Source organism: Alosa alosa, chromosome 5 (genome assembly GCF_017589495.1).
Source record: "Alosa alosa isolate M-15738 ecotype Scorff River chromosome 5, AALO_Geno_1.1, whole genome shotgun sequence".
Taxonomy (NCBI): Eukaryota; Metazoa; Chordata; class Actinopteri; order Clupeiformes; family Clupeidae; genus Alosa; species Alosa alosa.
In genome coordinates, this window is record NC_063193.1 from 5775814 (window position 1) to 5803122 (window position 27309).

The 27309-nt window shown below is 43.6% G+C and overlaps 1 protein-coding gene across 4 annotated transcripts in view; it reads left to right on the plus strand.

The window, feature by feature from the left end:
• The window catches only part of LOC125294488 (phosphatidylethanolamine-binding protein 4), a 79937-nt gene that overhangs the window by 35976 nt on the left and 16652 nt on the right, over positions 1-27309 (plus strand). For all 4 annotated transcript variants that reach the window (XM_048243286.1, XM_048243287.1, XM_048243289.1 and 1 more), the window contains exon 4: positions 2506-2601. In XM_048243286.1, coding sequence (XP_048099243.1) covers positions 2506-2601 — 96 coding nt within the window. The remainder of the gene's footprint in view (positions 1-2505; positions 2602-27309) is intronic.

A 27309-nucleotide genomic window follows, 5' to 3' on the forward strand; every position in this document is an offset into this window, starting at 1 on the left:
TTTTATGCCAAAACATAATAAATCCACATGAGAGTTACAATTTAAAAGATTTTTTATATTTGTTTTGACAGCCAAGATGCACAAATGCTGTATGATCGTAACAAGGTGTTTGAGTGGTGTATTGAACAAATTAGCTTTGAGCAAATTAACTGTTGATTGTGTTTCACACAATGTTTAAAATGTAGTGATCATCATTTGACAGTAGTGCTGCTCCTGAAGTGGTTGAAACACATTTAAAAGTTTGTGGTGTTTTTTTTCTGCTGTGCTTGTGCAAAGCATCAAGAAGGGCAGTGTTGCTGATTTCCAGTAAACATGTTCAGAGAACAAAAGAGAAGCTTAATTGTCAAAAATGCCGCTGATTAGAAAAGGGTGCTTTTGATATGATTGCATGCATTTTCATGCATTTTTATGTGATTTTAATACTGACTTGAGCGACTTACTGTAAATGTCACTATATAGCTATTTTCTGTTTCTATTTGGCGATAGTTTTTCATCATCCATCTGTAAATAATTTAGAGAGAACTCTGAATTAATCTTCAAGTTTTATGTGTTTGTGTTTATCTTGACCTTTTGGGCAATTAGGATTTCTTGTCTCTATGCAGTAACTCTGCAAGTCTGAAGCATAGCTCATTGAGGTGGGCAGTTTCAACTAGCCTATAGCACCCAAAAGGGACATAATAACTCCAATATGTTTCCATTTACATGTCGTGACTTGTATAGTTACAACATATAGGCTACAAAAACCAATGTAAAATGAGAGACAGTGATTTTCTAAGCATATACAGACTTGGAACTATGTTCTCATTCAGGCAAAGCACAAATGTAGTTTGTGCGAAAACGTAGTTCCAAGCATGTATGCTTAGAAAATAGCTGTGTTGCATTTTACATTGAAATGTGTACATATTGTAATTCTACTAGCCAGAACATGTAAATAGGACAATGTTTGACTTTTTTGTCACTTTTGGGAGAAAGGCTAGTTGGAACTGCCCACCTCAATGAGTTATGCTAAGCTAGGCTAACGGTGGTTGCGTCAGACTGAGTTACTGCGCGAAAAAATAAGAAGGATATGTATCTTATCTAAATCTGGGGGAGATGGTGAATAAGCTAATTTTCCAAAATGTTGGTGTGTACCTTTAACTGGAAAAAAGACAGTTATCAACTTCATACACACATACTTAACAAGAACAACAAGAACAACAACAACAACAACAACAACAACAAAACTCTAGAACTTTCCATCATAACTTTCTCAAGTGACTCATGGGACTGTGCCTAGTGGGAAGACAAGAGTGTCGTTAGTAATGTTATTAAGCATATATTGTCTCCTTATCTGGACCAGGGAGCCAGAGCTCTGTGTGAGGATTAGAGCTCATGGGAAGGCAACAGGTCTCCAGGCTGGTGTGTTAGCTGCCCAGGGGGGGTCAGTGAGGAGCAGTGGGGTTGCCTGCTGACAGGCTGCGGGGGAGGTTCTATTGTTGGAGTGTTTGGGTATTACCTGCGGGCGCTATCAGAGACACACTCTTGGCATTATCCGATTATTAAGCTTAGAGTTGTATGGGCTTACTGCTGGATGTCAGCCAGCAAGAGTCGCTGAGCTCGACAGGTGCTGTGACAATAGCCGACGGATGTGGCGGTTGTCAGTGTGGTCATATCTCCGTCAGGCTTAATGCCTTGATTGTGGATGTTTTACAGAGGTCTTAAGTGTTGTAATCTACACAAGGGCTTTAGACGAGGAATAGAACATTTTCTGGAAAATCACTGTTCCTTGCTGGATTCCAAGCTTCTGTCGGCAGCAATAATGCTGTATCTGGTTCAACAATGTATTATTTGTGAGACTAACCGTACAGGATGATTTAATTTCCAGAGTATTTTTCGCCATAGCAGGAGAATGTGCCATAGTGACTGCGTATGCCATCTTGACAAAGCAAACACTGTGCAGTGGCACAGAGATTACTGCAATGCTGTTTCTAGCCTTTGTTTAATTACAATGAATATCACTTGCTGATTGGTAGGAATGATGATTGACATTTCTGTTTGCCTGAGAAAAGCTTATAATAGGAAAGTCATCATATGGTCCGGCAGATTTTGGGCACAGGACCAGGGAGGACAAATGTGTTCTCCCAGCTTTTCAATCTGCTCCGCTAATTCTCAAACTTTAAGAGACAGACAGGGTGGAATATTTTAGTGCAGTGAAGCCAGCCAGTTATTGTTGTACTATCCAGTGCTTGCAATATATTGTGTTTCTGGAGCTTCATGTTTATGGTGATGGTGTAGGGTTGGAAGAGAGAAAAAAAAACTTCCTGACAGATTGATGTAGTAGAAACGCATCAAAAGTGTGAGACTGGTCCATGCTGAAAATAACAGCAGCTAATTGATGCGATCTTGCATGCATCACACTTAACGTGATACTGGTGGACATGGGAACAGTCTCAGAGCCAGTAATCATCTGACCTGAAACTGAGGGTCAGAATAATTAGCCTGTTTTCTTTCTGCTTTGTCTTCCAGGGAAAGTACGTCCTGATGATGCTCGACCCAGATGCCCCAAGTCGAAGCAGCCCCACTCGTGCTAGCTGGAGGCATTGGCTCGTCGTAGATATTAAGGTAAAAATGCCCACATCGGGTTTGTTTTAGCAGTTAACAACAAGGCATCATCAGTACAGTTCACTTTGAAGTATGGATATCAGGGGCCATAGACCTGTCACATGATTGTTGTGCTTTTCTCTTCCTTTTATATTTGCCTCGTTTGTTCGCTAGTGAATCCTTTCGTAGCCATGGAGGCCAATTGGGCCGGCGCAAGCTTGTCTGTGCTAAGCGGACAAGAGTTGTAGACTCCCCCTGGATGGTAGGCTACACCAGTCCATCGCAGATAAACCCCCAGCAGTAGCTGGTACCCGTTTTAGAGTGGGCTAAGACAATGCAGATGGCGTCCATGACGTGCAACATCATCTGGGACTCAAACCAGCGATCTTACGACCCCTTAGACCACTTAGCTACACACTCAGCTTGCCTCGCTGGTACTACACGGTAATACAAAAGCACAAAACAATGTGTCGCAGCTCATCATGAATCTCTGCCAAGCAAACGATTTGAGATTTTTTCAATGAAAATAATAAATTTATATTTATATATGTACAGTATATACATACACATTATTTTGCATTTCTGAACTTTCCAGGAGTCCATATTAACAATAAAGCAATTATTGTGTATCTTGATTGGGATTCAAATGAAAGCAAAGCAAGGTACTTTATTAACTGAACTTTAAGACGTAGGTCTATTTGATTATTTCAAATCAAATTTCAAAAGATGTGCAGCAGACCTGAGGCAACACAAGATTCTTCAGAAATTTAGCTGATATAAACTGAAATAAATGCTACCACAGAAGTGCGTGCACAAAATGTAGGCCTACACACATTATAAAGGGCATAACAAACATAAAATATTATATTCATACTATATTCATTATCTTTGAGTTCAGTTGAAAATAAGGAAGTTTTCAACATGAGTGCATTGCCATTTTATAGGCCTACAGTCTATGGTGCACTGTCACTTGCCACACACTGGATGAACAATGGATTTTATGGAGAAGCGTCGACCAAATATAACTGAATCGTGATTTACACGGCGGCAAAGTGCTATGCTGGTGTGCAGAGTTGTATTGAAAAGAATGGAATCTAATGTAAATGAATGTCGAAAGCAGAGTGCATTGCAAATAGTAGCAGCCAAAGAGGAATGTTGATAACATTACAAGTGATGGTGAAAGAATCTTTGGCGGCACACATTTAATGCGTCAGCCTAGGATACTACTCTTTGGCCGGCTCGTAAGCCCAAACAAGTGTGTGCAGCATGCCTTTACGTAGCCTACTAATGGCGCATCATCATAAAGATACATTTAATCTGCATCACGCCCCATTTTAGAGGAAAACAAGTTAGAGGAAAGACAGCTAGTAATCACACGTTGACGTTACATCTATTTTTAATTCACAGGACATTCAATTATTTTACTAACACGGCAGTTATGAAGAATTATGTTTATGTAACTTACTCATGTCGAAACTATGTACATTACCAGCCTAATTCGTTTGCAATACCCCATGTTGAGAACAAATTTAGCATGTACACTTACCATAATATCCCATGCAAAACGGTTAGCTTGCTAGCTAGCTAACTGGAACTTCAGTATAACATAGCCAATTATCTCACCTACTGTAGTTGTAGGAAATAGGCTACGTTCATATTACAAGTGATAGAATAAATGTGTGACTTATGTTTAGTTGATGTTATGACATGTAAAGTTTGCTGAACTTAGTTATAGTCAGCCACGGGCAGTTTGACTGTGCCTATCAATACATTTGTGACACTCGAAACTAGTAAACTAGAAAGAGCAAACCATAGGAACATGGTCATATTAATCCAATAAACACACAGATAGCTCTTACACCAACCTTATTTTGTGCCTTTTATTCACGTTTGTTTCAAGATTTAGTAAGTATAAGCCTTTTTCGCCCCCCCACTCGATGCAGCATAGGTTTCCATTATATCAGTCATCTTTTCCCTAAAAGGGGGCGTGTACGTGCAGCACATACAACGTTCCATTCCATTCGTCAGTGCATATTGTTTAGTTTCCGGTCTAGCTAAATCCGGTGTGGTGTTGTATTTGTTCTAACGTTACTTTTTGTTGCAACAGCATGTGAAAAAACTACAAAGTTTGTTTAACCAAAAAGAACGTTAATCTCGCGTTAAAAAAATTGACGCCGTTAAAATATGTTTACGTTAACGCCGTTAATAACGCGTTTAACTGACAGCACTAATATATATATATATGTATATGGCAATTCCACGGAAAATTGACTTTTTGTCACATCCATAACGCCAGTGAAATGCCTTGGCATTTGTATGATATGAATGATAACTTTCATTTTTTGTGATTTTTTTCTCATTTACATTCTTCAGCCAAAAATTCATGTAATCATTCACATCATACCATACCATCACATTTTATTGGCCTTATGGATGTTACAGAAAATGCAATTTTCCATGGAATTGCCCATATATATATATATATATATATATATATATATATATATATATATATATATATATATATATATGCGTGTGTGTGTGCGTATGTATATATATCTGTATATATATACATACACACACACATATATATATATATATATATATATATATAATTTGTATTCCATTGTGTCAAAAGCTTTGTCTTTTTTTGTTGCTGAAGGTTAAGATGTTTAAAATGCTAAAGTGCAAGCAGCTGGTTGTAACGTGTGATTTATGCTTCCGAGCAGAGCTCAGTGCTTCGCAGCCGATACCCTGGGGCTGGAATGCACTGCCTGGAATTGAGTGTTCTCTTGTCTCTTTACCATTTAACATTTCCATCACTTGTGTAAGCTCAGGAAGCAGTGCACTTGGTTAGCATGGTTTCCTTCTGAAGATTGAATTTGGAAATATTATTACTAAACAAGTGTCCCATAACAGGGCCCCAGTAGCCCCCATTCACATTTACATTCATCATCATCAACTACTTCTCCTCCTCCACTTCTTCTTCTTCTTCTTCTTCTTCTTCTTCTTCTTCTTCTTCTTCTTCTTGTTTTCCTCTTTTTCTCTTCTTAGTGTTTGGACTAATTGGATTTTTAAAACAAAGATTTAAAGCGTTGTCTTGGCATGGGCAACTACCTGACATAATGTACAATGAAAAGGTGTCAAAAACACTTTGGTGAGCAAACAATCCCTGGATCCCCCCACCCCCACCCAACTCCCCCATCTTCCATCCTCCATGTGCTTCACACTTGTGCATTTCCGACCGGTTACATAATTACTGCATAAAAATATCAAGTTAGTCATCATCTCGGCGCAGCTTTCGAGAGATCTTGAATCAGATTCCGCAGTCTGTGCCATAGAGAGATGCTGCCACGGCTGAACAGCTTGGGTGGATCTCACTTGGGCATCCTCTCAGATTTAACTGTTAGTGCCATGCCAGCAGGCATCAGGAATAAGCAACAATAAAAAAGGAAACAATCAGACAAACCCCCCTCATAACCAAGAGTTTGTTTCTATTCATGCGGGAGAATTTCATGTGCGACACTCATTGGAAAAAATGAAACTTTCCCTTCTGTGTTTGTGTGTGTGTGTGTGTGTGTGTGTGTGTGTGTGTGTGTGTGTGTGTGTGTGTGTGTGAGTGTGAGTGTTTGTGTGTGTGTGTGTGTGTGGAGGGGGGGTTGTCATTTGTACCAGATTCCTTTCCCTGACAAATGCCTGTGACAGCCGAGTGGGTGTAGATGGCTCCAGCATGTCGACGAGCATTTGTGGGGCCTTGTCGCCACGGTGATGTTCAACAGCGGAGCATCTACTAGGAAGTGTCGGTGCGATGCGTTGCTGCATTAGGGAGACGAGGAGTGCGTTGGGTTGTGTTGTGTGGCCCAGGCATCTCTCTCTCTCTCTCTCTCTCTCTCTCTGCCTTGCCTTGCCTTCCTGTTTGCACTTGTGTCTTCTCACGGCCTCGCTGTCTGCAGCTCGGTTTCATCTGGTGCCCCCAACCCGACTGATCTGCCCCTTTACATATGCAACATACACACATGCACACTGTCACTCACTACACAAGTGTCAGCATTTAGTTCCACAGGGGACATACATAAGGCTATTTTTTTTTAAATAACAAGTGCACTGTCTTTTTGTCATACATTTCGCATGCTGTTGCTTTTTAACCTAAAGGTCAGCAATATTGCCTTTTAAACAGATGCATACTCTTGATCATTTTACACTGAGCAGATCATCCCTCAAATTGCTCTTTTTTGCAAATAGTGCTCTTTCATTGACAAGCATTTTCGCTGTCTATCCGCCGGACAGATTGTGAATAAACAGAAGTATTTCAGGTGCTCAGACAGTCAACCTCTTGCCTCCAATTCAATATTCTGTCAGTGTGTGGGCGTCGACATCCTGTGCCAGGGTGCTGATTGGCCACCCGGCCGGGTTGTTTGCATTGTCGCTTGCGGTGGTTGGTCAGAGGGTTAATGAGGATCCTGAGTGATACCTAGCCTCGGTGGGAGGTGTTTAATTGCTGGGAATAGCTGTGTGACATGCAATGACCTCTGCATAGTTGGGAGTGAATTTGTTGAATTATTTTTATGTATAACCTCAGGGGATTTGTAAGTTACTCAGGTGCCCCGCAAATATAGGTCTTTTTCGAATGTGATGCACCTTTAAAAGGAGTGTTTATGAATGCTATTGAGTTTGTAATGAAATTAAACATGCAATTAAATTGAATACATCACCCTATGAGCACACGCATGTTTTCACATGGAGATGGTTGACATGTTATTTACAAGAGGTTAGAAGAAATAGCATGGAGTTTGAAAATAGGAATTTCCCATTTCTTTGGACATTTGGACAAATCAGCCACAATGTATTCTGTATCTTGACAATGATCTGTGATATGACTTTGACCAGGATATTGTTTTAAAGAACTGTGCCCTCTGTCCATAGATAGCAAAATCTTGAATTTCGGTCACTGTGACTAATTTTGCCAGATCAGATCACATATTGTAAAAGGGCACAAGAAGTGTTTGCTAGGGTGGACATGGTTTTGCCTAATTAAGACACATGAGTGTCTCCAAAGTATGCTAGTTTTGAAATTGTGGAGAAATCTCTCAAGAGCTCAATCACTCAACTTTCAACTGAAATAATGCTTCTCCATTGTGTGAATCTACACAGACTGTTACCTCCATTGTGTGAATCTACACAGACTGTTAGGCTATTTTGTGCTGAAGCATGAAATTAATAACATTTCTCTTTACAGTATCACTGGAAGTTTAGTAACAGGACACAATCATACTAAGGCAAAGTAATTATGTATCTGTGCTATAAGTTGCTTTGGATAGCTGCATTTGCTAAGTAGTTTTTATTTTCTTAACCCCAAGTAGAGTCAATGATTTAGAACGTGTTTCCACACAGGTGCTGGTCATATAATTAGAATATCATCAAAAAGTTGATTTATGTCAGTAATTACATTCAAAAAGTATATATTGTATATTATATTCATTCATTACACACAGACTGATATATTTCAAATATTTATTTCTTTTCATTTAGATGATTATAACTGACAACTAATGAAAATCCCAAATACAGTATCTCAGAAAATTAGAATATTACTTAAGACTAATACAAAAAAAAGTTTTTTTTAGAAATGTTGGCCAACTGAAAAGTATGAACATGAAAAGTATGAGCATGTACAGTACAGCACTCAATACTTAGTTGGGGCTCCTTTTGCCTGAATTACTGCAGCAATGCGGCATGGCATGGAGTCGATCAATCTGCGGCACTGCTCAGGTGTTATGAGAGCCCAGGTTGCTCTGATAGTGGCCTTCAGCTCTTCTGCATTGTTGGGTCTGGCGTATCGCATCTTCCTCTTCACAATACCCCATAGATTTTCTATGGGGTTAAGGTCAGGCGAGTTTGCTGGCCAATTAAGAACAGGGATACCATGGTCCTTAAATCAGGTACTGGTGAAAGTAATTGTGGTGAATAATTACTTAATATTAACTTAGACTGGCAAACTTCAGGAACACTCAGGAATCAGGTTTATTCTGTTACAAGCAGAGAGGATAAAAATGGTCTATGTAGGCCATGGCACAAGGCCATGGCCTCTGGATCAACCTCTCTCTCTCTTCTTCAGTTCTTCATGTTCTAATTCTTACAATGCCAGTTAGTCACTTTTGTATGGGTTAAACAAAGAAAGAAATTGGCGGCAAAACAATCCCACGTGGTTGGTTCTCCACTTGGCATCAGACACACCTACTCACACCTACTTCACACCTACCCATTCTTATCTGAAGAGCATGAGGAGAGATATCTTATATATCAGAAATATCACGTATAGAATATTCCAAACATTCTCACAATCAAATCATTACAATCCTTGTACTGAGACCATTACAATGATACCAAACATGAATATACATTTCATGACACATGGATTCAGTATAGCAAGGTAACATCCTTTGTCTTGTGGATCTGATAGCCCTTGGAACCAGTACATTAGCATTTCATTGGGGGAGGGGAGGGTGTCTTTATTTTAATGCCAAGAGGGGCCACATGGCTAAAACTAGTTTTGAAACACAACTAAAATGATTGCTATCACTGGTAGCTTTGGCACTGTGTGCAGGTGCCAAGTCCTGTTTGAAAATGAAATCTGCATCTCCATGAAGTTGGTCAGCAGCAGGAAGCATGAAGTGCTCTAAAACTTCCTGGTAGATAGCTTCGTTGACCCTGGACCTCAGAAAACACAGTGGACCAACACCAGCAGATGACATGGCACCCCAAACCATCACTAACTGTGGAAACTTTACACTGGACTTCAAGTGGATTCTGTGCCTCTCCTCTCTTCCTCCAGACTCTGGGACCTTGATTTCCAAAAGAAATGCAAAATTTACTTTCATCAGAGAACATAACTTTGGACCACTCAGCAGCAGTCCAGTTCTTTTTGTCTTTAGCCCAGGCGAGACGCTTCTGACGCTTCTGACGCTTCTGGCTTGACACAAGGAATGTGACAGCTGAAACCCATGTCTTGCATACGTCTGTGCGTGGTGGTTCTTGAAGCACTGACTCCAGCTGCAGTCCACTCTTTGTGAGTCTCCCCCACATTTTTGAATGGGTTTTGTTTCACAATCCTCTCCAGGGTGCAGTTATCCCTATTGCTTGTACACTTATTTCTACCACATCTTTTCCTTCCCTTCCCTCTGTGAACAGCCTCTTTAGCAATGACCTTTTGTGTCTTGCCCTCCTTGTGCAAGGTGTCACTGGTCGTCTTTTGGACAACTGTCAAGTCAGCAGTCTTCCCCATGATTGTGTAGCCTACAGAACTAGACTGAGAGACCATTTAAAAGCCTTTGCAGGTGTTTTGAGTTAATTAGCTGATTAGAGTGTGGCATCAGGTGTCTTCAATATTGAACCTTTTTACAATATTAAAATTTTCTGAGATACTGAATTTGGGGTTTTCATTAGTTGTCGGTTATAATCATCAACATTAAAATAAATAAACTTGAAATATATCAGTCTGTGTGGAATGAATGTATACATTATACAAGTTTCACTTTTTGAATTACTGGAATGGAATTACTAAAATAAATAAACTTTTTCATGATATTCTAATTATATGACCAGCACCTGTATAGTCATTGCACACAAGTCCGTATGGACACAAGATGTTGGTGCTGCACAGAGAGTATGTGTGGTAGCTGTGAATGACGAGATTTGTATTTTAAATTCAAACTCCTACAGCACATACAGCATGCATACTAAAAGAGCAATATGTGTGCTGCTAATAGAATATCGCTAAAGTATAAGGCTGAATATGAACAATGAATATAAAATGTTAGTTTAGGCTATACATGTATTATATTTTACATTAAACAGGATTAGTCATGATCAGTCATCTGAAAAAGTGATTGAAAATTGGGGTGCTATTTTTCAAAGGTTTAACTTAGCTCTAGTTGACCACCTACAGTTAAGTCATGAAAATGTCCCTCCGAGGTAGAGAATCATATTACAATGATCCTTTCCCAGCTTTCACACCGGCATTACATTATATTGTTCACTTTCCTTTTAATTCAAGTGCGCTGACTGTATTTTTGGAGCATCCGAATGATGAGTCAGTTAACTGATACGCAGTGCTTAGTCAGACTGAGGGGGCATCCTTCCTCCAGCCTCCTGTAGGTTAATCCTAGTGTCGCTCAGTGAATAAGAGGATACCCACATGATAGAGATGATTTTAAAAAAAGTGTTGGTCATCAGTCGAGGCCAGGTCAAGAAAACATAAAAACAACAACAACAAAAAAGTTGACAGAGCAGTCGAATGACTGCAGACCGACCATTGCCTCAGAGTGAAAGCAAATTCCAGCGTCCGGGTTCTGAGCCGGAGGTGGATGATCATGTAGGAGGATCAAGATATGGTGACCCTCTGCCACCAAATCTTTTGCAATACCCGGGGGCAAGGGTAATGATAACGCTCAATCACAGTGTTTCAAATAATATCTCTACATTGTGTGATATGTCTAAGGCCATCTTTTCCATTCTTGTGCTTATCTTACATGGACAGTTACAGTACCTTTTCTTTTTTTCATTTCCTACACTGTCTCTTTTGGGAAAACACTGACACAATTTACTTCAATTACACAATAGAAATAGAAAATTATCTTGGATTTTGTTGGGTAACCATAGCTTAACCTATAGCTGATGCATCTATTCACTATTTATTAAAGGCTGTAAATTGTCAGTGTGGGCATGACATTTGTCCCCCAATGTGTATCTTCTAATGAAAGCCGGTCATAATTCTTTATCGCCTGTAACAGCTTCACCTAACCTGCAAAGATACATTACATCTGTCTGCCCCTTTAACATGGTTGTCAAGATTTCTAAACTAAATTCTCTAATAAGGGCCTTCTGAGCATGTGTGGGTATGCACCAAATCAAAGAAAAATGCTCTCTGAGTGAAAGTAAAATGCAATACAAATATAGGCGTATTATCTATTTAAAACATTCATAAGCATATAAAGCCAGTGGTGTATTTCATTTTTTCTTGACTGTCTTTACCAACCCAAACATTTTGCTCCACAGCTATTGCCCTTCAAATCCATATGTGTTAAAAAAGAGAGAGAGAAGCTTATTGAGCTGATTGTAGCCACCACAACGTTTTTTTTTTTTTCTTTTCTTTTTGTTAAGCTATAGTGCCATAAATAATAGTGTAGGAAATATAAGAAAGACAATTTAGACTATGCCTTGTCAGAGTGGTGAAAACACTCTCTAAATTATTTAAAGAAATATTGCTAGAGAGTGGTGGACTTGATCATGGTGATTATGTGAGTTAAGTCCATGAGAATATTGTGGACTGTGCATGGCATAAACACAATTTTTTGAAAGTACATTATTTGGTGTAGTTACTCATATCGTCAGGTAGTTTGTTAATTAATGTGTTACACGCTTATAAGTTACCACTGAAAGTCATAACTCTTATCACTGTTGCCATGGTTATGGCATAAGCTACTAAATGCTAGTAGCTAATTCATTTTCATTCCAACCCCTGTTTAGTCTCTTATCCACAACCTATGCTCCTACCATTAGCCTGTGTAGTTAGCAGCTCTACAGTAAATACTCTCAAAATGTGATTTCTTGTTCTCAGAGCAAGCACAGACATCTATTACAGTTTGGAGTTGTCCATTAATTATGCATTTAGGTATTGACAGCGTTAGCTCAGTAACACAAGGTAAACCCTTTTAACTCACATGCGATTAGCTTGATGTGTTTAGACCCAGGTTGACACAGGCATTAGTAGGCCTTGGACCAAGCAGGGTTTGCGTGTTACTCAAGGACAAGCATAAGCCTGCTTTATTATCATTCCAGAATATATTGTATGTGAAAGAAAACAAAATGAAGTACTCATATGCTGGTCCAGGTAATAGAGGTCAGATGCTTTTATTCAAAGCAACTTAGAGACACTCGGCAGTGATAGATGAAGTGAACCCAGCTGAAATGAATTCCTCCATCCATTTGTCTCCATAGCTTTTGGAGGGAAAATTGCTTAAAGCTGTTATCAATTCATAATGTGAGTGAGGTGAATACATACAGTAAGTGGATACACAAATTGACCCTTGACCTGAATGTTTACTCTTGTAGAAAATATCTACTATTTATACAGTTGCAGTAATTTCTTTACCAATCATTTTAATTACCAATTAAAATGATTCCTTTTGAGGTGGGCTATGTGTTAAGTGTAAGAAGAAAATAATCTCTTGAACAAATTAACACCATATGTTATGTGCATTGCATCAACTGATGAGCTGTGTGTTTGGCCTTTCATCTGTGTAAAGTACATCGGTACTAGACACTTTTATCCAAAGTGACTTACAACAACATTAAGATAAAAGTAAAAACCATAGTAAAAATATGAATAACTCATAACAATAGTAGATAGCTGTAGCAACACCATATGAGTATATGGAGTTTGACTCAAACATGATTAGACAGGTGATGTTTTTAGATGCTTCTTAAATGTACAAAGGTTAGCAGAGTTGAGCTACAGGAAAGCTAAATAAATGAGTTGTCATGTTTGTTTTCAGTGTTCATTCACAGTTCACCTTTCATTTATTTATCTTTTATTTGAGAGACTTGCTATTTCCATTTATTTATTTCTCACCTTTCCCTCCTTCTTTTTGTTTATGTTTTCTCTTTCCTGTTATTATTTGCGGCGGTCATATAGATTTAGTCAGTTTTCTTTTCATGTCTTTTTTTTTTCTTTTTTTTCCGCAAGAGTAATTTTTCGTGAAGGATTCCCGGGATACTGAAAGACCGGGGTGCACGAAACTTGGTGGGCATGTAGCCCCATAAGGACACACACACTACACATGCACACACATATACATGCACACACACAACACACACATAAACACAAAAACACACATACACACACACACACACCCTCACACACATGCACCTACACATACAAACACACCTACATAGGCACACACACTCAATAAACACACACAGCAGCACATACTGTATATACACAAAAACAACCACACACTCTGCACACACTCAATTACAAACACAAAATAAAGGAACAAAGTAGGAAATGAACACAATTTGACAATTTGCCTTATTTTTGTGGAAAAAATGTGCTACACTGGGCGGCGGTCATATTTTGTACCGCTCTAGTTTTTTTCTGTCTTCTCTTCTGTCTGTCTTCTCTTTTGTTTGTAAAAAAAATATTTGTGACGTTATTGACAAACTTATTGCAAAACATGATTTTGCCCTTCAACCTCAAGAGCTATAGAACTCTCTCTGCAAAGATCTTATGTTAGCTAAGATTTTGTGTAGGCACAATTAAAGTTAAATTATTATCTTCATTTTGTCATATTCAAAGTGATTACTTTAAAACGTTTATCTTTACTTATTTAGTTGACGCTTTTGTTCAAAGCAGCATACAGATGTCAAATAATTGCAGGGTCAGACTCCCTGGACTCCCTGGAACTCAGGGCACAGTGCCTTGCTCAAGGGCACAACGGTGGCAACTTGGCATCAAACGCACAACTTTTCAGGCTACTTAACTAAAGTCTGGGTGGGCACATGCACGCTTAGTTTCTATGGGCACAGCCCACCACTATCTCTCTTTGTGACAGTCGCACCTCACTCACTCTCCACTCTTAGTGGGTGGGAGCACCAAGGTTGAGGCTTCTTTCTGATGCCCCGTCCAAATTCTGGTCCCCTTCCCTTTTGTTATTGGGGAACTTTGATAACTTTGTTATCAAATATATCCTACAGGTGGCTACATGATTTACATTCAATAGTAAACAGGTAACTGTTCCTCAGCTTACAGCAATGTAACGTGACATGCCACAAAACGCCACTGTCATGTCTGGATAATAAGGCTCTCTCATCAGGGCCCACTATTCCCCTGACAGACAGCATGATGAGTTGGAGTCTGTGAACAGCTACTTGTGTTTGTCTGGAACACTTGCTGGCGTTATTAATTGATAATAAAGCTCGTAATGGCTGTGGAGCAGATGGTAATGAGTGGGTCTGGTGAGCTGGAGCGCCCCTGCGGTTTCCCGCTGCCGCTAGCTGACCCAGCATGTCGGCTTCCTAGTCCCCCCCCATGGTCGCACACAGCGCAGCACACAGTGGAGCACTCTTCTGCTCATCAATCATGGACAATTACCAAAACAGTAAACAGCCACAGCCGGCTCCTCCTGTGCCAGCTCTTGGCGTGCAGATTGTCGCTCTCCTTTGCCCTCTCCACCCGTCTTTCTCTCTTCTTGCTTTTCTCTTCCCTTCTCTCACCGTGTCTCACTCTCTCCATCTCCCTGTTTCTAACTCTCTTTTTCTCTCTCTCTCTCTCTCTCTCACACTATTTTGTTTCTCTCTCTCAGAAATACAGATGTTACTGTTGGCTCTCACAGCAGTAATTACCTGCAGTCATTAGAATAAAACGTCTGCTTATGTAAATATGAGAGGTGAAACAAATTAATGCGAGTTCTCATTCATTAGCTGCTTCAATAAAATATACCACATTTAAACATCTCAGTGGGCAAGCTGTACAATAATTACGGATAGAGTAATGAAATTCTGTAACTTATTTAGTCTTTTTTAAATGTATTTGCATTAATAGACTCAGCTTGTTCAAATAAAGAGTAGGTCTGTTTGTTGAAGCAATGTATCAGTATCGCAATGCAGAGACAGCAGGTCAACGCAGAGAACAGTGATAGGTGGGAGAGAGAGCAGGCATGTCATGGCCGTGTGTGTGTGTGTGTGTGTGTGGTTGTGTGCGTGTGTGTGTGTGTAGTTGTGTGTGTGTGCGTTCCCGTGTGTGCATGTGTATATGAGTGTTTGTGTGCGTGCCTGTGTATGTGTGTGCCTGTGTACAGTAGGTGTGTGTGTGTGTGTGTGTGTGTGTGAGAGAGAGAGCCTGTGTGTGTGTGTGTGTGTGTGTATGTGCGTGTGCATTTGCATGTGTGTGTGTGTGTGTTTGTGTGTGTCAGAGAGAGAGCAGGCGTGTCATGGTTGGTCAGAAGCAGCTGTACTGAGACGGACTGGAAGAGGGCGCAGAGTGCAATGGCCAGAAGAGCCAGGACATTTGCAAACCCACACCAGCACAAAGTTCCTTTTTTGGCACACTAATGGATTGTACTGATTAAGAGACTGCAACTGTGGTTGTACATTTGTGCATTTGTGTCTGTGTCTGTGTCTGTAGTGTCTGTGTCTGTAGTGTCTGTGTACTGTACATTGTCTTTCTTTACACATTGTGTTTTGTGCAAGTGTGTGTGGTTGTGAGGGTTCATTCTTATGTTGGTTGGTGTACTTGTTTACGAATGTGTGTGGTTGCATTTGGGTGGGGGGGTAGGTTGATGTAGGTAACTTTTGTTGGTGGGTGTGTTCATTTACTTTGTGTGTGTGTGTGTGTGTGTGTGTGTTTATTTGTCTGCATTTGTCTGCTGCTCTGTGTGGTCACAGGCCTCAACCCTCATGACTGTTAGTGTTCTGTTCTGGAGTGTTGTAGTTCTGGATCAGAGCGGCGGCCGCCACTCCCTCTCACAGTATGCCTGGGCTCGGCGCCACGCCGCGCTCGGTCTGTCGTGGTCGGCCGCGATCTCCTCACCCCGCTCTTCCTCCCTCCTGTCGGGTCAGTTGCTCAGCCTCCCCGGCCCCAGGCCCCGGCGTCCCCCTCCGAATAGCTGCGTTGTGCGTCGGGAGGAGAGTACCGGCGAATCCATCCGATTTAGATCAGCAGGCTCCCAGAGGGACGCTCAGTGTTGCCGGTGTTGGAGGACATGTCAGCGCAAATAGTGGAGCCATTGTGAGGGTGTCAACGCAGCTGCTGTGCCTGTGTGTGCGTTTGTGCATGTGTGTGAGCAAGTGTGTGTGTATTTGTATGTGCATGTGTGAGCGAGCCAGCGGGTATGTGTATGTGTGTGTGTGTGTGTGCGCGCAATCTCAGTGCCTATGGGAATTCTCTCCTCAGTGCTTCAGCTTGTCCTTTGACTGTTGATGGGATTATGTGTTTTTCTGCCTCAAAGGACTGCACTTTTCAAGAAGTCAGCGTGTCAAGTACCGCTGTGTTCTCGCACCAGAGACTCCCCGTGTAGCGGCGAGGCAGCAGCCGCGGCTCTGCTAGCTAGCGCTGAAATGTTTTCCTCCTTCTCTGCAGAGGTCACTGTGGGTGCACCTAGCTGCTGTAGGAGGTTTTTTCTGTTTATGTTTAGCACTGTTGAACTCTGATAGCAACACACAAGGAGCTACTGTGTTTCCATTAGCTCCTAAATAATCCAATAAATAATGCTGAAAATACAAACAGAAAAAAAAAACAGTCAAACTATCATTTTGAAACCGTACAAAATCCTATCTTATACCTTTTTATTCACATGTTATGGCAAAACGTTTACATTCTGACATATTCTGATATTACAGCGCTGTATATATTTTGTACCACTGATTTGTGTCTATTTGATGCACTCAAGGCCCCAGTTTGACTGCCTGCTGGTGTGTGTCTCCCCCTCCCAACGAGAAAGCAACTGGAAGGCCGGTCTGCAGAGACAATAAGCCTCCACTATTGTTCAGAATTCTTCCCTCATTGTGTACCTCTCCCCAAATTTCTTTTCTCTTCAGTTGTACTCTTTCTTTCTTTTTTCCCCCCCGACATGTTTGGGGTTTATGGTCTCCTCTCCTCCTCCTCCTCCTCCTCCTCCCTCCTCCTCCTCCCTCTCCTCCTCCTTCTAGCTCCTTCTCGTCGTCGCTCCTCCATTCCCTCATTTGCAGCGCCTCACACCTCTCGCGGGGAACATCTGTGTGTCGTCGGCTCAGCGGCTGGCACTGCAGATTGGAGGCAGGCAGCGGAGCTCGTCTCAGCCCGAGTAATGAATGCGCAGGGCTGCCCTCTCGCTGCCCCCCCGACGCCTCCCGGTCCGAGTGACAGATTTACGAACATATGTGGATGAGTTGTTGGCCCCCCTTCCTCTCCACCCTCCTCCCCCCCATCTCCTGCGCAACAATCCAGAGGAGCTCTTCACTTTCCTGGTGAATGCGTATAACCTCCGCGGAGACCCCAGCAATTGAATCGCGTTGCGAAAAGGGTGGGCGCTGGAAAGGAAAGAAACAACCTGTCATCTGTTTTCTTTTGTTTGCATTTTTATAATATTATCTCTGTTGTCTGTATTTCGTTGTTTGCCATGTGTATCACTTGGGAAAAATGCTAACACTGAGGAGTTAAGTTCATTGCATTTTCATGGAGAAAAGAATATATATGCACATACACAGTGTGCATCTTCAGGCCGAGCTCAATTCAACCCATCCCACCCCAAAAGCCGTGAACTCAACCTCACAGTAAAGTGTGGGCAAGTTTGTCTTATGATGCTCACAGGTGAAGCCCAATCACCAGCACCTTGTCTGCTCAGAGAGACAAGCCTTTTGTTTCGCAACGAGTTCAAAACCCGAGCGGCGATCTTTATCGCATTAGGCGATCACATCTTCATTGAGAACCCCCCTTGTGTCTGTCCAGTCTCAATACAGAACAATAGCACTTTAACACGGACGTGCAGCTGAGGGAGATCTAGAATGAGGACGACTTCATTCAGCTGCACACTCAAGGAGGCCTGAAGCCAGAGGTGAGAGCCACTGGTGGTCGTTGAACCAGACACTCCCTCCTGTCCCACGTTCACACTCCCACTCGCTCTCTCAGCCTGCACGCACACCACATTTTGACAGTCCTTTCCTTGAACACAATAGATGCAGGTGAGGTTTTCAGTGTGTGTGTGTTTGTGTGTGTGTGCTTTTTGAATGTCAATGGATAGATTCTTTTAGATAGACATAAGTTCTTCTACTGTCTTTGTACTGAGAAAACAAACTGGTTTCAAACAGAGTGAATGTGTATGTGTGTTGTTGTTTTTGTGTATGTGTGTGTGTCTTACAGTGCATGGCCTTGCATCTGTGCATATGTGTAGGTATCTGCCCTTCTACCATGAGATTGTCTGTGTATGACATGGAATGTGGACGTGCGTGCACACAGGCATATATGCATGTATTTTTTCATTAGTGTGTGTGTGTGTGTGTGTGTGTGTGTGTGTGTGTGTGTGTGTGTGTGTGTTCTTCTTAGTGAAGGTGCTCTTGGCTATGTGCATGAGGATTGCATGTCTAGTCCATGTTGTGAGTCTGTACCACCACCATCATTACCCATCTCCTCCAGCGAGGGCCTCACCTCTCCCTGTTAGTGCTCTCACAGGCCCGATATGCAGCGCAGCCACATGGGCCGTCGTGCTTCTCCTCCTCCTCCTCCCCCTCCTCCTCCTCCTCCTCCTCCTCTTCCACCTGCGAAAGAACAGACTTACGTAAGAGCCCTCCGCTCGGTGCCATGCCCGTCCACGCACACCGCTCTCACGCTGCTGCCGCTTACTCTCGCAGCCTCTCGCCATTCACCACAGCGACTGCCCTCCCTCCCCGCCAGAGCCCGCGGATGCTGCTGCTGCTGATGGTGCCGGGATGCGGTTGCCAGGGCGAGGGGACTGAGGTACTTCGCCAATGCTAGTGGGCACACTGGGCTCTAGCGGTGCGGAGGCTGTGCCAGTGCACGAGCCTGTAAGCGTGGGACCTGGTGCTGCTGAGGCCAGCATGTCAAGTCGAGGGGGCTCTGTGTTTTCGGTTTCCCAGGGAGTTCGGTTGCTTGCAGCACACATCTGGCCAGGCTTTGATAAGTCTCCTCTTTTGATGGGCTTGACAAGCTTGTGATGGTTGTGCTTTAACACTGCACCAGTGAATGATTTTTTTTGTTCTGTGGACAGTCTCTGCAAGACACACAGAGAGACTGTCAGAAAAAGATATGCTCATACCTTTTCTCTGGAGGGTTTTTGGGAGAGTGCTTAAGGTTTTTCAGGTCATGTTCCTGGGATTTTGACGATAATATATTAGGTAAATTCTGAGATTTCATTTTAGCCTTTTTAAATACCGCTTCCTATGGCTCTCATCCCTTCCCTCATCCCAGCATTGAGTCTCATTCTATAATGCAGTACATTATCCTAGATATATCACCTCTCCAAGAAAAGTCCCCAGGCCCTCAAAAGCCCTCCATAATCCAGTCTAGCATGCTACAGACAGCAAGGGGTAAAGAGGAGAAATCACACTTGGATCTCATCCACAGCCAAGCCTAGAGCCGCTCACAATAAAGGCGCTTCTTTTAAATGTGCCCCCTCTCCTCTCCTCCACACCCACGAGCATTGTGAAGCAAATGCCGGTTCCTCCATGAGAAGATTTTGTAGACGCTGCCACAGACAATGTTCCCCCACACAAGCTGGTCTCCCTCTCTCTTTCTCTCTCTCTCTCTCTGTTCTCCACTCTTTCTCTTTCTTTCTCTCTCTCTGTTACCTTTCTCTTTAAAGCAGGATCTCTGGCACTGCTCTTGCCATGAAAAAGAGAGAGAGAGAGCGAGAGGGGAGAGAGAGAGGGTAGAGAAGGGAGGGAGGGAGACTCGGCAGGAGACAGGTGGGGGCTGGTGATGGCTGCCTACCTGGTCTTGCATAAGCCAGCAAATCCTGGCAGAGCTGGACACGCCACAGAAAAAAAAAAAAAAAAAAAGAAAGAAAGAAATGAAGACGAGGGAGCCGGGGGAGGGGTGGAGACAGGGAGGCGAGGCGAAGGCCGTCGAGGAAAGCCCCTCCGCTGAGGGGGAGCATTGTGAGCATCGCTCTCCCTCTCGGATGAGGTGAGGAGGAGGAGGAACGGCACACTGATACGAACACCTCACCCACAATTTAGCTCACCCAAAATAGCCAGCGCTTCAAATTCATGCCCACAGCGCCGAAAAACGGAGCATCAATTATGCCGTGCCAGGAAGAAAGCTGCAGAGCACCAACTGAAAAGCTCAGTAAAAAAAAAATTAAAAAAACACCAACGATAACATGCTTAAAGACTTCAGAGTACATTTAACGCACTTAAAAAAAACTAAACTGGGGAGGGGAAACCACGGCGCGCTCATCAAGGCCAAAATATTTAAGCACTTCCCAGTGAAGTACCTCACAGTAAACATCTTCAGACTTTATGGAAATAGATGAACTCTAAGAGAACTTTTTAATGAACTTTAAGAGCCATATTTTGATCTCCCTCTCTGTTATTCTTAATGCAGAAAAGGCTGTTTGAGATGTGTGCTGCTGTGTTTAGACATGGAGATCTAGTTAACATTGACAAATTAGATTAATCATTTCTCTATAAACCACTGTATAAATAGGTGATATGTAATTGTTGTACAAAAGAGGAACATTGTCATTAATGTTTAACCTCACTTTGACCAAGTAGTATCAGCACTGTGTTCAGTATAAGATACCCATGCCTGGTTGCTTCTACAGAGCTTCATCATGCATGTCAATGCTTGTGATGGTTAATGATGATCACTGTATGAGCTTAATTTATTTATCCTAACCGTAGGCATTCAGAAAAGTCTTGGCATATTTTATTAACAAGAAATCGAAATGCTAAACAATCCTTCAGGTCCTGATGTCCATTTTTCAGCTTATTTTCATTTCCCTGGCTGACCCACAGCCACAACAAACATGAAGCCCTTAACACTGCCAATGCCTCTGGTGTGTGATCTGTTTTCAAGTGAATTGAACCGACTTCAACATAATGTCCTCTGTTGGCATCATGGCGCATTCTTTCCCTGCAGAAGATGCTGCTTCGTCCTGTTGGATGCATTTCCTCGTTGTGAGTTGTGTAACATCACACTGAGGAGTCCTAAAATATTCAGTGAGACCTCTGATCTGTTCTATCGACCATTACCGCATCAGGGGGGGGGGGGTAAAATCTTCCGTTGCCGTGCGGACTTCTTCAACAACAATTAGTCAGGCAGCAGGCAATTCTATTTCTGGTTCTGACTTTTTCTGTCTCTCTCTTTCTCTCTCTCACTCTCACTCTCTCTCTCTCTCTCTCTCTCTCTCTCTTGCTCTCCACCGTTGCCGCTGCTGCTGTTCTGGTGCAACTCCAAAGCTGTGTATAGATTTCTCAGTGCTGATGAAATTAAAAAGACAGCACATTGTGTGTGGTGTAGCCTGCAGCGACGCGCTTTGCCTGCGAGTTCACGATACGGGGTTGAGAGGGGAGTTCCTTTGGGGGGGATTAAATAGTTCTCTCGTTCTGCCCCCCTTCCCAACTCCTCCCTCCCTTTGCTCCCCCCACCCCCTTTTCTGCTACCCTCACTCTACAGGAGTAGAAACAGCTCACAGGGCTGAGTGGCAAGGCCGTGTCTCCGCACCGCTCCTCGCTAGCGCAGCTACGCTCACAGGTAGGAATGAGCAATGGGGTCAAAAGGTTAAGAGGGCTGTGGTTCACAGGCCCGCATCCCATCCAGAAGGGGCTGCACTGAACTCACAAAACAACACATGCCGCTTAAGGACCAACCGCCGTCAGGGCAATACATCTCCAGCCATAGCCATGGTTCACAGCAACAGTACTGGGAACACTGGAAAGGCCATGTGTCAGAGGCCAGTGTGTGTGGCATTAGGGGGAGGGAGAGAGAGAGAGAGAGGGAAAGAGAGAGAGAGAGAGAGGGAAAGAAAGAGAGGGAAAGAAAGAGAGAGAGAGAGAGGCCTCTTAGTGTGTTAAACAAATGCAAGTGCAAGGTTATTGTCTCGACTGCCGAGCGCTGCTGCGCGGTGTTGAGAGTGCTGTGTTCGGAGGTGAGGGAAGGGGAGAGGAACGAGGATCACTTCCTCTTCCCTCTGGCGAAAGACCAGTGTGCACTCGTCTGTTTGTTTCTCATGCATCGCAGAATTCCCACTGTAGCCTCCATTTTTTATTCAGAGCTATTTAAATTTTGATTTTCTTTTTTTTTCTTTGTTTTTTTTTTAATTCTCTCGGGAGAAAAAAATTCAAATGTGTATGTGAGTATGGCAATTACATTGTGTGTTTTCATAGTATGATTTCCACAGGTGAAAAATTATGGAATTAACAAAGAAGCATTTTGCCCTTGTAATTACCATTCAAACAATTATGTACTTAGTTTTCTTCCAACAAATGCATTCGGCATCATTGTTTTTCCACAGTGACGGTAGCGGCTTGCGAAGCACACATAAGACTAAAACCTTTCATTCCACCAAAGGCCGTTTTTTGGTCACCATCAATAAAAGCATAAAAGCATTTATTTCCCACGTTTGTCAAATTAACAGCATACTCCATCTCCCATGGGACCTGTGGTTCATTAACCTGCATGTGAAGTGGGACTGGTTTCCAGCGGTTACCGTAACCTTCGCGCCATCGCCATCTCAATTATAATAAAAGAATTAAACATTGACAGCGGCAGCGATTCAAAAACAGTGCTGCCTGCTGACGACTCTTCAGTCCCTTTGTGTGCACTCTCATCAGTAGACACACAGAGAGAGAGAGAGAGGACGAGAGAGCAAGAGAGAGGAGGGGAGAGAGGACGAGAGAGAGAGAGAGAGAGGCTCAAAAGCACACTCACCATCCTCTCCTGATCTTCTACCTGTCTAATCACTGCAAAGTCAGTTGATTGTGCTAATTCATGTATGAAAGACAGACGACATGTATTGTCATTGTAGTCGGTGTCTGTGATTTTGCACTGTTGCTTCAGTGCATTGCTACAGTGTCAATAACAATGGAACAAAGGATTTGCCTGTTCAACACAGTCTGCTGGCGTAGTGTGCTAGGGTGAAGACAGCCTTCCGGCAGCATGTTGTTCTTAAGGGATTTTGCTAGATAAATCTCACCTCACACACACCGACCCATATTTTTACCTTCTTACCTGTGTTCTGAGCAGAGTACCCCCAGATAACTGACTTTTACTTTGCCTGTATGGCACTGTACATATCTTGTGATCTTGAAAGGATTTATTCCCAGATAACCAACTTTTACTTTGCCAGTACAGCAGCCTACTGTGCATATGTGTGTTCACAGCATTTACTGGAGCTTGCATAATCACATACAGTATAGTGGGTATGTATTGTTGAGCTTGTTAGCGATGCCTGTTTTAGCCATCACCGATGCTCTTTTTTTCCCTCTCCTTCTTTCTCCCCCCGTTGGCTGAGGTTGGCATATCTGCCAGTGCGGCTCCCGTGCCGTGCCAGTCCATGCCGTGTGTGGTGGTGAGCGAGTGGGCAGGCCTGTCAGCGGTCCTGTCACGCGGGGTGTCCTGCACTGTGCCCCCTCATTTCCCTATCCCCACGATCCCGCTCTCGCCCCCACACCCATGCCATCCACTCCGACAGGAATCACTTGACCTTGAACTGATTAGGAGTTTTTAATTACACGCCTGTTGAGCCCCCCCCCTTAATCCAACCCCCCTACCACCACCCACCACCCCAATAATGGCCCTTTTAATTGACACTCCTTTAATTGAGGGTCTCCGCCCCCAAAATGAACTTACTCCTCCTCGGCGCCACCCCCTCACTTAAGCCCAACAGGTCGCACAAAAGGAAATTTTGCAGCCAATGTTGGATTTTGGAAGCTGATATACTAATCTGGTGGTGTGAAGTACACCGAATTGCATCACTTCAGTTGGAATATCTGACTCAATTGGCTCGGCATATTTGCATTGCTGCAGTTGGCTCACCCAGTTCAAATGCAGAAACATTGTACAGGACGTTACTGGCACTGCCTAATTAGCAGATTCATTATCTGCTACACAACAGCAGTGTGCGCACCAAGCCTGTTCTGTTTTCAGTATCCTTGGTGTTCTACTCAGTCCTGTGGTGAGAAAGTTTTGAGAGCTACTTTTCTGTACGTGCTATAGGGCCCAGGATGAGGAGTTCTTCTAGCTCCAATCCAGCACTGTCCATAGTTATCATCTGAACAGAACACAGAAACATGACACACGTCACCTGATGTCTCTCTGTGTAAGTGAATCTGAGAGAGAAAAGAGTCTCTGTGTACGTGACTGTGCGGTGTTATTTACAGTACATGACTGTGTGTGTGTGTGTGTGTGTAGGGGTGACCTGGCACCACTTTGTTTGCTAGCTAGTGCCGATACTGTCGGGGGTGAGGGTGAGTAGGCAGCTGTTGCGTTCCAGGATTCCCTCGAAATGAGTCAGCCGGTCCGCCAGCCCCCATCTCCTGCCTGCCGACTCACGCTGTTTGTTACCTTGGGAACTCGGTCCGGGGGCTTCCCTTGTCAGCGCTGCGACTGAACGCGGCGGAAACAAAGTTTCGCCCGCTCTCTTTGCTCCGAGCTTTGCCAGAAAGAACATAACAATTAAGTGACCAACGAGCCACAGTAGTTTCGACGAGACAATTAGCATTATCGAGTGAGCACACAAGTCGGTCCCCCAAGGGCTCTGATCTGGGGGCTTTGCACTCTGGTACAGCAGGTTCAGACTGCGGAGGCCAAGAAGGCCTCAGCACAATCAGTGGTCAAACTCCCCATTTACTTGGTTAATTCTATATTGAATGTTAAAACTCTACTAATGGGTTTTGGGTGGTAATTTCTTAAACCAGTGGTGTGAGTAATAAAGTATCTGCCTTAATGAGAATCACCAGTGTCACATCGTTTTCACTTTCTGTCTCACACTGTGTGGGTGTGTGTGCGCGTGTGTGTGTGTGGGCCCAGGGGGTGACATGCCGGCTAGTGACACTGGCGCCGGCACCGGTGAGAAGAGTCCACTTTATTAACTGGACTGTTTGTGTAGAGCTGAACTGTGTTCATTACTAAGTGGAAAATGGGCTCGCTTCACTCGAGCTGTTAGAGTGCCGGAGGACTCGTTAGGCGAGTTAATTTGTAGGAACCAGCGGTGGGCAGTGAAGCAGAGCGTGTAGCAACTCCCCCACTCTGATGGCCACTCAAGGTCCAGGCAGGGCCATTATTATCATCATCATCATCATCATCATCATCATCTTCATCATCACCACAGCTCAGCCATGTATTATGGTCTGCTTTAGCTTAGATTACTCCACTGCTGCCCTGCCCCCCATGAAGCCCATTCTTTTGTTTGAGTTCTACAGCTACCAATAGGTCAGGCCTATCACAGTGTTTCTCATACATGAGTGCATTTGCCATTAGAATGGTTTTAGTGTGTAATGTGTTAACTTAAGCATATGTGGTGGATGTAAACACACTAACTAGGACTCCCAATAACTATTTAATAGAAGTCAAGTGCTATTGTGTTTGTAGTAAATTTAGTCATTTCTGTGGTAGTGTGAATTCTCAGTGTAGATAGATAAAGATGCTAAGAATGGTGTTGAACCTTTTTTATACAGTCAGTGCGTTGAACACACAAATGTAAATTGCACTTGTGTATTTTCATCATATAGTGATCGTCATTCTTAATGGAATCAAATGATCTGAAGTCATAATAGTAGTCTCAGTCATTTCATTTTGCCCCCAAGATTGTTGTAAATCACAAAACAGACTATGGAACCGGAGCTATTAATATATGTGTTGATTATGTAACTCCATTTTTCATGTGTGAAAGGAACCAAATGGCTAGTTTTGAAACACTGCTTTTCATGAGAGCTGAGCCTCGAAATGTCTGCTCTTCAAGCGAAGCGTGTCTGTCGTCTTGCGAATTCACAGCCCCTGCCGCCAACAGTGAATGAGATTGAGGGGTGAGGCAGGCAGTGTTGAGGAGGCTACACAGAGACTTTGGGTTGAGTGGGAGAGGAGGAGGAGAAGGAAGGGGACGATGAGGGAGGGATAGAGAGAGGGATGTAGGGAGGAAAAGATAGAGGCAGGCAGGGGATGGATATGGTGGAAGTCCAGCCTCAGAAATAGAGCTGTGAACGCCATCTGTCCCACTCTCGCTCTGCTTTTCCCCGTCTGTTAGCCCCGACTGAGAGGCTCCGGCGCAGTGCAACTCCTCTCCGCTCCTCTCCACTCTGCCATGCGGCCGCGGCCTTGGCCTTGGCCTCGCTGAGTTCTGAAGGGAGGTGGGAATGGGAGGGGAGGCTAAGGGGGTGGGGGATGGCAGTGTGGGTGCCACTCACTGTTGTAGGTGTGGGCTTGGAGAGGGTGTAAGAACAGAAAGAGACTGAGAGAAAGAGAGAGAGAGAGAGAGAGAGAGAGAGAGAGAGAGAGGTGGAATTCTGGGAAAGTGAGTGGTTGCAGAGAAACAGAGAGAGAATGAGCGAGAGAAAATGAGATGATGGAGGAGGAGGAGGTGTGTGTGTGTGTGTGTGTGTGTGTGTGTGTGTGTGCGTTTGTGTGCGTTTGTGTGTGTGTGTGTGTGTGTGTGATTGCAGAGTGTACTGTAGCTGCCTGGGCAGCGCATGAGTAAGCCATGCTGACAAAGGGAAGATCTCACCCACACACACACGAGGACAGGGGTGGGTGGGCAAAAGCGGGCATCCCTGATAACTGGCCCTCCTTCCTCTCCGCTCTCCTCCCCTCCCCTCCCTCATCTCTCTCTCTCTGTCTCTCTCTCTCTCTCGCTCCTCCACCCACCTGCCCTCCCACCAGGTGAGTCCTGCCTGCCTGCTGGAGGATCCCACGCCCGCGCTCCAGCTCAATGGAAGGGCCCCGCACTCGCTCACTCGCTCGCTCGACGAACAACGCCTCTTATGCAAGCCATCCGAGGGTGTCTGAGGGAGGGCGTTAAAGGGCTTTGCATGCAGCTTCGGATCAGACTCGGCCGCTCGGCGCCCAGGTCCTTTAGTCAGATGAAATGCGTTATGTGGGCCCGCGTGGATGCAGCACGACCCACAAGAAACGGAGCGCTAGTGGGCTAGATGAAATGTAAAGCTGCATCAAAAGCGGCTAGTGTGATGATAACTCATCCTTTTCAGATGCACATGTGATCCTTCTGCATTCAACTTGTT